A 10,771-nucleotide genomic window follows, 5' to 3' on the forward strand; every position below is an offset into this window, starting at 1 on the left:
TTTTTGGGGCGCTAAAATCAAATTTTCCCAGTGCCCCCTATAAAAGGGGAGGTGGACACTAAAAGCACCGGCAATTAAAACAAATTAAACTTAAAAACGTAAAATCAAATTAAAATTTGGTTGCCGGGCGTGGTGATGCACTCCAGTCCCTCCGGTGCCCACCTCTCGCGGAAGGCCGCGAGCGTACCGGTGGACACCGCGTGCTCCATCTCCAAGGACACCCTGGACCGGATGTAAGAGCGGAAGAGAGGCAGGCAGTCAGGTTGAACGACCCCCTCGACCGCCCGCTGCCTGGACCGGCTGATGGCACCCTTGGCCGTGCCCAGGAGCAGTCCTACGAGGAGGCCTTCGGACCTACCCGCTCCCCTCCGCACAGGGTGCCCAAAGATCAGGAGAGTGGGACTGAAGTGCAGCCAGAATTTCAGGAGCAGCCCCTTCAAATAGTGGAACAGGGGCTGCAGCCTTGTGCACTCCATAAAAACATGGAACACGGACTCCTCCAGACCGCAGAAATTGCAGGCGGCCTGGGAGTCCGTGAACCGGCTTAAAAATTTGTTGCACGGCACTGCTCCGTGCACCACCCTCCAGGCCAAGTCCCCGATGAATAGTGGGAGGACCCCTGCGTAGAGTGCCCTCCATCGGGGACCCCCGCCTCCTCCGGACGGCAAGATGGTACGCCATGGCGTGTCCGGACGGCCGGCGAGGATGGCAAAGTTGAGGGTGTGCAGGAGCAGCCCGTACAGGAAACCCCTCCGCGCGGAACTGAAAGGCACGGAGGGGATTTCCCCGAGGCGGCTCAAGTTGTGAGGCGCCGGCCCCCGAGGGAGGTTCCGGGGTTTGGCGCCGATGAGGAATTCCGTCCGGACGGGGGTCAGTTCGGACGGGATCTCCCCACGTGCTTGAGCCTCCTCGATGCACCTAACGGAGTCAGGGCCCAGAGCTGTTTTTAGCGACTCGATGGCATCGGCCGCGTGGCGGACGTTGGCAGAATTTAGGCGCCGCGCCAGCGTGTCTGGCGCCATCCAGCCCGCTCCTCCGCCATCGAGCAGGTCCCTGACCCTGGTCACCTCACCAGCCACAGCCCTCTCTTCCGACCGCCACATAAAGCCTCGGCCGTGGAGGTACGGATTCCCGAGCAGCGGTTCCTGCAGGACGGCCGCCACTCCAGCCGGCGGAGAGCTGCGCTTGGTGGAGACTTTGTTCCAGACCCTGATGAGTTCCCTGTAAAAGACAGGCAGCTCCCGGAGGGCGGTCCTGGCACCCCCCAAGTTCACAAACAGGAGCTGCGTGTCATAATTGAGGTCGAGCTGCTGGCGGAAGAAATACCTCGCCAGAGCACACCACCTAGGAGGGGGCTCGACGTAAAGGTATCTCTGCAGGGTCTGAAGACGGAAAGTCGCGAGCTGGGCGCTGATGCACACCAACGACTGACCGCCCTCCTCAAGCGGGAGACTCAAGACCGCGGCAGAGACCCAGTGCTTCCTGTTGTTCCAGAAGAAGTCCACCAGCTTCTTCTGTATCTTGGCGACAAACGCAGGGGGAGGGGTCAAAGTGACCAGCCGGTACCACAGCATTGCGGCCACCAGCTGGTTTATGACTAGCGCTCGACCCCTGTAGGACAGCACTCGGAGCAGTCCTGTCCAGCGCCCTAGGCGAGCGGCGACCTTGGCCTCCAGCTCCTGCCAGTTCGCCGGCCAGGCTCCCTCGTCGGGGCTAAGGTAGACTCCCAGATAGAGGAGATGGGTCGTGCTCCAGGCAAAAGGCCTGAGCTCCTCCGGCAGGGAGTCCACCCGCCACTGACCCACCAGGAGTCCGGAACATTTCTCCCAGTTGATCCTGGCGGAGGACGCGGCCGAGTAAATCTCCTGGCACTCACGCATCCTCCGCAGGTCAGCGGGATCCTCTATCGCGAGGAGCACGTCATCGGCGTAAGCCGAGAGGACGACCTCCACGCCCGGCCCTTGCAGAGCCAGTCCCGTCAACCTCGTCCGCAAGAGGCGCAGGAAAGGCTCCACGCAAACGGCGTATAACTGGCCGGACATGGGGCATCCCTGGCGCACCCCTCTCCTAAAGCGAAGGGGCGCCGTCAAGGACCCGTTAACCTTAATCAGACACTCCGCGGCGGCGTACAAAAGTCGGATCCGGGCGACGAAATGCGTCCCGAACCCGAAAGCGCGCAGAGTTCCGAGCAGATAGTCGTGATCCACCCTGTCGAACGCCTTCTCTTGGTCGAGGGATAGGAAGGCGACCGACAGACCAGCCTCCTGGGAACAATGGATGAGGTCCCGGACCAGATGGATGTTATCGTGGATTGTCCGGCCCGGGACCATTCCTTGTGCATGAATCCCAAAAAGTTAGTTTGCAGGTGCAGCAGGTAATCAGGAAGGCGAATGGAATGTTGGCCTTCATTGCGAGAGGGATGGAGTACAAAAGCAGGGAGGTCCTGCTGCAACTGTATAGGGTATTGGTAAGGCCGCACCTGGAGTACTGTGTGCAGTTTTGGTCACCTTACTTAAGGAAGGATATACTGGCTTTGGAGGGGGTACAGAGACGATTCACTCGGCTGATTCCGGAGATGAGGGGGTTACCTTATGATGATAGATTGAGTAGACTGGGTCTTTACTCGTTGGAGTTCAGAAGGATGAGGGGTGATCTTATAGAAACATTTAAAATAATGAAAGGCATAGACAAGATAGAGGCAGAGAGGTTGTTTCCACTGGTAGGGGAGACTAGAACTAGGGGGCACAGCTTCAAAATACGGGGGAGCCAATTTAAAACTGAGTTGAGAAGGAATTTCTTCTCCCAGAGGGTTGTGAATCTGTGGAATTCTCTGTCCAAGGAAGCAGTTGAGGCTAGCTCATTGAATGTATTCAAGTCACAGATAGATAGATTTTTAACCAATAAGGGAATTAAGGGTTACGGGGAGCGGGCGGGTAAGTGGAGCTGAGTCCACGACCAGATCAGCCATGATCTTATTGAATAGCGGAGCAGGCTCGAGGGGCTAGATGGCCTGCTCCTGTTCCTAATTCTTATGTTCTTATGTTCTTATGACTAGTAAAATTACCCCAATCATCATTGAGAACTGGGCTCAATTTCGTTACACATTGAATTCTCTCTCTGCGGTTCAAAGATTCTACACCCCATGCATAGTACAGAGGGAACATGGCAGTATAAATGAGGAAAGTAACACCACATGATTCCAAGAACTAATTTCTTTCACAGAACTGCTTGCCAAGGCATGTTCTATCCACAAAAAGCAGGACAAATCTAACCTGGCCAATTACTGCCCTGTCAGCCTCCTCCCAATCACTATTAGCAATATGAGATCAATAGCGAGATCAAAAGTAACAGCTACTCAATAAGTTGCTGACCGATGCTCAGCTTGGAGTCTGCTAGAACCGATTGGCTCCCAACCTCGTCACACCTTCATCCGACACAGAAGTAAGAGCTCCCAATTACAGAGTTAAGCCACAGAATTATTTCTTATTTAGTATCTGTGAGCAAACAACATCAAGGGTTGCTCATTGGTATCTTAAATACCCACCATATCAGCCCCTCTTTTTTGTTACTTACAATAATGCAATCTGCGCGTAAAACACAGCATTAAAAGTAACTCTTTTTTTCCAAGACCTTTCTGTGGAGAAATGATCAAAAACTCCTGAAATGTTAACAGTTAATTGCACTGAATGTCTTTGGAAGTTCTCCCAATCTCTTATTATCATAATCATCATCATTATAGGCAGTCGTTCGAATTAGAGAAAGATTTGCTTTCACTCTAAAAGTGAGTTCTCAGATGGCTGTACAGTCCAATATGGGAATTACAGTTTCTGTCACAGGTGGGACAGACAGTCGTTGAAGGAAAGTGTGGGCGGGGAGTCTGGTTTGCCGCACGCTCCTTCCGTTGTCTGCGCTTGATTTCTGCATGCTCTTGGTGACGAGACTCAAAGTGCTCAGCGCCCTCCCGGATGCTCTTCCTCCACTTTGGGCAGTCTTGGGCCAGGGAGTCCCAGGTGCCGGTGAGAGATTCAAGTGAAGATCAAAGAAGCCCTCAGAGAAATGGCTGAAAACAGCCAGTTAGGGTATTTCTCCAAGGGTTCTACCAATGAAGTCATGGCAAGAGATCAGGGCCATCCTCGTGGAAATTCAAGGCACAGTCTCACCCTTTCTCTTCTGATGTCCGGTAATTAAATTCTACTCCATTCCTCTCCCCAACTTCTGCCTGAGGCTGAACCAGAGTGTTCGCAACCTTGGTGTCATATTTGACCCTAAATGAGCTTTTGACCACATATCTGCAGCGTAACAAAGACCACCTATTTCCATCTCCGTAACATCGCCCGTCTCCACCTTTGCCTCAGCTCATCTGCTGCTGAAGCACTCATTCATGCCTTTGATATCTCTAGACTTGACTATTCCATCGAACCCCTGGCTGGCCTCCCACATTCTATCCTACGTAAACTAGAGGTGATCCAAAACTCGGCTGCCCGTGTCCTATCTCGCACTAAGTTCTACTCACCCATCACCTTGGTTTCTGGTTAAGCAACTCCTCAATTTCAAAATTCTCATCCTTGTTTTCAAATCGCTCCATGTCCTCGCTCCTCCCTATCTCTGTAATCTCCCCCGCACCCCCCCCCCCCCCACCACCCCGCCACCCAAGGTGTCTGCGCTCCTCTAATTCTGCCCTCTTGAGCATCCTTGATTATAATCGCTCAACCACTGGTGGCGGTGCCTTCTGTTGCATAGGCCCCAAGCTCTGGAATTCCCTGCCTAAACATCTCCGCCTCTTTCCTCCTTCAAAAAACTCCTTCAAACCTACCTCTTTGATCAAGCTTTTGGTCCCGTACCCTAATTTATCCTTATGGGGTTCGGTGTCAAATATCTTAGCTCATAATACTCCTGTGAAGCACTTTGGAACGTTTCATTACGTTAAAGGTGCTTATAATGACAAGTTGTTATTGTTGTTGTTCTTGGTTTAAATCGTCAGCAATACAGTACCTAATAATCTATGCCCGAATGTCCGCGCCCCCCCCCCCCCCCCCCCCTCACCACCACCAGGACCACCACCACTGTTGTATAATTATTTCTGATTAGTTAAATTTAATGTAACACATATGCCTTGGGCTGAAGTATCTGATGTGCCAAAAAATGGTATTAGACTACATCATAAATGAGTTTCCACACTTTTCTTTCACCTCTGGGATCCAGAATTGAATCCAGACCAGAATGATATAACAGTCTGCTTTCCCTGCTCGCTGTGGGCATTTCCTAAAGGGTATAAGATACAGTACAAAACTGCTCCTAATTTGGTACTAACTGGCGCAAAATTAACAACTTCACTCAAAAAGGGCATGGGGATCGCTGATGTGGGAAATAAAAATGCAGTAGGGCAATCTTCTGAGAGTTGAATTAAAACCCACCGTTAGGGGTAATGTAGAGAGATCTTTTTTGCATGTTACCTGATATAAATATGCTTGGTGCTGACACTGATGTCCAAAAGTGAAAGATTCATCTATTCCCCACCTATAACATCCCTTAGCTCCATGAGCAGAAACATTCTTTTAATATTACCATCATTAATATTAATTGGAATTATCCATTATGTATTTCTGGCAAACTCCCTTATGTTGCAAAGCAACTCCAATGTCAGCTTGTTAACATTACCCCAGTGCTCGACAAAAGTTCCTTCTAATAACTCTCACACCCTTGTTGTGAGTAACCTAAATTGAGGCCATGTGTTTTCTTTTGTAATTTGAGTCTGTTTCCTGGCTAGGAGGAGTAGAAACTATGATCCCGACACAACTAGATTTCGAAATAGTTGATATCACCGATGCAGTGACTAACAGCGCTTCTGTTGCACCAGTTTATTTGGAAGACATTTACACCATGCCACATGACAAGTATCCATTGACTGTTCGAATTGTAGAAGCCAGGCACAGAAACAGTCACATTGCAACGAGTCACAAACCTAATGCAACATATTTTGAAGTTGGAAAGTGCCTCACAATCTTGAAAAGAGCAGAAGTGAAAAAATACCTTGTGGCAGAGATCTCACCACACTCTGCCAAGAAGCATTTTCTTGTGCCTTGGACCTATCAGGGTATATTACAGAGGACTCCGAGAACATTCCAAACAGTTTATGATTTAGAACTTGCAAGGAAGACAGGTGGAGTGATCGAAGTAATTGCTACAAAATGCTACGCTGCAGATCTAGAAGGGTTATCTTCATTTACAACAGGGGACCAATTCCTTACAATCAAGCCTGGAAATATTTCTACATTTGTTGGGACACAGCTTCAAACCATACAGGTTCTGGAATGTGAAAACATCTCCACACGAGAGATAGTCAGCCTACCAATGTATGCAATAGGTGCATTTTTGGAAGTTTTAAAAGACACAGCAAAGTACACCATGGAGGAACTCCTATCTCAGCACCATCCTCCATGTGATTGCTAAAGACCAGTTCTTTGCAAGTGATCTTCTGTTCGGTATGAATGAACTGAGGGTTGATGGTGAAGTTAACATGAGCTGTCTTGTTGCTAAGAGTAACCATACTTCGGCTGAACCCTTTGAAATACCTGTTGAGCTTGTGAAGGTGCTGGTGGCGATAATGAACAAAGAGTCACCTTTCACTGGTCAGCAAGCAATGAATCTGCCATCATCCAAAACTATTGAACTTTTGTCAGCTGATGACTATGTGTTATTGAAAGGTGATGATGTTCATACTGTGCCTCCTCCACTACCTCTCAAACCTGCAAGTAGTACTGCACTGCGTGGTCAAGTTCAAAACCCTCCAATCCCATCCAGAATGACAATGATAATCACCCACACTGGTCCTTCTCTTCTTGTTCATGATGAGGTATGTGTATTAAGGGTCCAAGGTACTCTACTAGGAGTCTTGATGAAGAATGCTGCACCAGCAATGAGTGGAGTTTCATTTAAAATTAGCTATAAATGTGTTTGAAGTGCTTTGAGGTAGTGCAAATACAATATTTTGGATATGGTGGAACCTCCATCCTTGTGTGGTGTGGTAATGTCTTGTTTTGCTCCATCAAAATTCTGGAGGATAATCAAAAAGGTGAAACAACATTGGAGCATGGATAATGGATGTTCCACCTCATTTCAGGCAGGTTAACATGGTAGGAAGCGGGAACATGGCACAAACTCTCTCCCGCACCTGCACCATTCCCTCCAAGCGGGGGAGAGTGGGGGAATTAAAACTGACCCGCAAGTTTATTTTTCTGGATTTGGTATTGCTGTTCATATTTCCAAACATTTGAGGCCAATACCCATGAGGCTGGACTGAAGGAAGGGAATCAGATGGTTGTAGTCAGAACAGTGGTGATAAGGATTGCGGGACTGTTGATGTATCGGGGATTGGAGAGATAGTTCAGATGAAAAGCTCTGGGATCACTTGTTCTCTGGCAGCTTGAGACCCTGGTGGTCAATGCTGTTCCTGCTCTGCCTCCTCCTCCTCTACTTCCTGTTGCTCAGGTAAAGACAGGTCCCTCAGTACAGCAAAGTTATGCAGCATGCCGTCATGAAACCAGAAACATAGTCCGGACTGAATTGCAAGGCTCCTCCCAAATGATCCAGGCAGCCAAAGCGTTACTTGAGCACCCTGATGGTCTTTTCAATTATATTATTGGTGGCAGCATGGCTCTCATTGTAGGCATGTACTGTACCTGTTGCCGGATTCCTGACAGGATTCATAACTCTGTCAGGAGGAGATTAAAAAGAAAATCTGGAATAAAAAGCTAGTATCCGCCATGGTGACTGTGAAACTGCTGGATTTTAGTAAAAACCGATCTGGTTCACTAATGTCCTTTAGGGAAGGAAATCTGCCAACCTTACCTGGTCTGGCCTATTTGTGACTCCAGGCTCACGGCAATGTGGTTGACTCTTAACTACTCTCAGTTGTACCAAACGGCTACAAAGAACAGCGATTCAAGAAGGCGGCTCACCACCACCTTCTCAAGGCCAAAGGGTTACGGATCTTGAGCTGGAAAGTGGGATTAGACTGGATAGCCTCTTGTTGGCCGGCGTGGACATGATGGGTCGAAATGGCCTCCTTCCGTGCTATAAACGTCTATGATTCTATAAACCTTGTTGCCAAGTCGCCAGCCTGTAATCTGATGGCTTGGTTGGAATAAAGGCAGCATGGAGAACTGGCTCAGGATGAAATCAGGCCCAGAACTGCATGATGCATTACCTATGTTTGTAAACAAGCTTCACATTCAGGGAATGGTATCTCTATCTGTTGACAAAGGTGCCAGTCTGTAAATGGAGATCACATAGGGCAATGTGGGTGCAGTCCATGGCACCTTGGACCCTGGGGAAGCCTACAATATGCGCCCTACTTTGCTTTGTCCATTGGGAAAGTAACATAGGTGTTCTTCCTGATGTAGAAATCCTTGGTCACCTCCCGAATAAAGCGGTGCACAGTAAACTGTGAGATGTCACTGATGTCGCCTGCTCCAGCCTGGAAAAACCCATGGCATAAAAGTTAAGAGCCACGGTGACATTATCAGCCACAGGCAGTGCTCTCCATTACCTAGTTTGAGGCTCGGGTTGTGGCTGCATCAAGTGACATAACTCGGTGATAGCCTTCTCGGTGAAGTGAAGGCGCCTGACACATTGCTCCTTAGTGAAGTTAAGGTAGGAGAGATGCTCCCTGGAGACCTGATGTGGGTATGGCGTCTTGTGGAGTGCTCTCCTCTTCCTTCCTCTTCTCCCAGCTGTTCCTGCCCTCTCTTGTCTTATTTGCTGCGCCACTTCCTCTTCCAGCCATAACGACATATCGCCCAGACCACTCATGACTAGAATAAACTTTTTCTAAACAGGCAAAAGCACAAATTTGTTACCAGATGTCAGAATTCACTTGTGGAGCACAGAAAATAACCCCCCAAAAAGTCTAGAAGGTAATGAACAGCCTAAGATGACAAACCAGCAACTAACCGTATAGTAGATGAGCCCTTTAACAGCACTGCATGCAGGGTCCTTCCTGATTGTTAGCGCCATGAGTTGTTGGCCACGTTTATCGCCGGCGCTTGGGCAGACTAAATTCACAAAAGGGTCATACAGCAAGTATACGGCCCTTATTTAAATATGTTAATGATATTTTTGAACGCTTTCAGTACCTGCCTAGGGTGGTGGGGCGGGGAGGCCCCAATCCAATTTGGCGGGCAGCAAGTTTCTGGCGTGGGTTGGGCTTGCATGGGCTGCCCACTATATTGGATTGGTCCCTTAGGCACCCATTTTATGCCTGAAAACTGGGCACGGCACGATGGATTTTCTAGGTCAAGGTCAAGGTCATTAGTCATTTATTTCAAATTGCCTTTTTCTCATTTATTTGTGTAGCTTATGATTAATATTGCTTCTGAATAGCTTCATTGTCTAAATATACTTGTTACATTGTGCATGACCTGGGCCAGCGAGCTGGTCCTTGAAGTGCGGACCTTGCTCAGATGAGGCTCACTGAGACTAGTGACCTTGCTGAAAAAGGATGTTCTGAGTGAGTTCCAACAGCATTTTCATTCAGTTTGCAGCTGACCGTGCAAGGCCGGTGCCACATGAATCGACGGCCCCAGGCAATATAAAGGCGCCTCAATATTAAGGGTTTCAGCATCAGCGTTCACGAGCTGAATTTCTTTAATGGCTGGTATAGGGCGTCTGGAATTTCCCAGGATCTGCCAGCTGTCTAAAAATTAATAATCCACTCAGAGAACATTCATATGTGAACACTTTTAAAGTGGAGGCTTGCTAGATCAAGATTGTTTATTGCTCTGGACATATTTCTAATGCAAATTCTGTGTGTAAACAGAAGGGAGACTGGCACTTTTACGAGTCTACAGGGAATAGTTAAGCATTGTGAATAAACATTTTAATATTTAAACGTTGCTTAAATTAACTGGAATAAATCAATGGGAAGGTTAATGCTCCAACCCAATCCTTATCCATGCTAACAAGCACACTTCTATCATTTATCTTTAAGACTGCTGAGCTGCTAACAAAAACGCACTTCCACGATTGCAGAAAATTGCAGAACATTTATCTCAAGCCACCTTTGTGAAAGGAATGGTCTTTCAAGAAAGCAAAATGTAGGGACGGCTTTAAATTACCTCGACTGTTCAAAGCAAATATTAAACATTGTTTTTTTTTCCCTTTGTGTTAAAAATCCACACTGTTCATTCTTCTTTTCCAGGTTGACACATCTCCAGGCATCACAGACCAAATCAGCAACAGAATGGGAATAGGTGCAATTTTGTGCAATAGAATTTTATAATTAACATTGATTTAATATTGCATGTCAGTTAGTGGGCGAAAAATATTCCATGACACTATTTCGAAGAAGAGCAGGGGAGTTATCCCGAGTGTCCTGCCCAATATTTATCCCTCAATCAACGTCACAGAAACAGATCTGGTCATTATTACATTGCTGTTTGTGGGAGCTTGATGTGTGCAAATTGGCTGCCGCATTTACTACATTACAGCAATGACTACACTTCAAAAAGTACTTCATTGGCTGTAAAGCACTTTGGGACACCCTGAGGGTGTGAAAGGCGCTATATAAATGCAAGTCTTTCTTTCATTTTAGTTTAAATACATCAATAATTAAATACCGTACATGGTAGTTGTAATGTATTTGCTTCATGGGTTCTTTGCTTAAGAATTCATAACAACACATTGCGATTAAGAACTGGTTGGTTTATTAGCAAAAGTTTAACAATCACACTACATATTACCAATTCATCCACCAGACTCACAACCACCTACC

At 47.6% G+C, this 10,771-nt stretch overlaps 1 protein-coding gene across 1 annotated transcript in view; it reads left to right on the forward strand.

Annotated features, from left to right (window-relative positions):
- Positions 1-7,995, forward strand: part of LOC139271477 (protein THEMIS3-like) — a 129,439-nt gene extending 121,444 nt beyond the window's left edge. The window contains 4 exon segments of the mRNA XM_070888523.1: positions 5,768-6,440; positions 6,442-6,853; positions 7,423-7,488; positions 7,912-7,995. Of these exon segments, the coding sequence (XP_070744624.1) occupies positions 5,768-6,440; positions 6,442-6,853; positions 7,423-7,488; positions 7,912-7,995 (1,235 nt within the window).
- Positions 7,996-10,771: the final 2,776 nt, after the last annotated feature.

Source organism: Pristiophorus japonicus, chromosome 1 (genome assembly GCF_044704955.1).
Source record: "Pristiophorus japonicus isolate sPriJap1 chromosome 1, sPriJap1.hap1, whole genome shotgun sequence".
NCBI classification, from domain to species: domain Eukaryota; kingdom Metazoa; phylum Chordata; class Chondrichthyes; family Pristiophoridae; genus Pristiophorus; species Pristiophorus japonicus.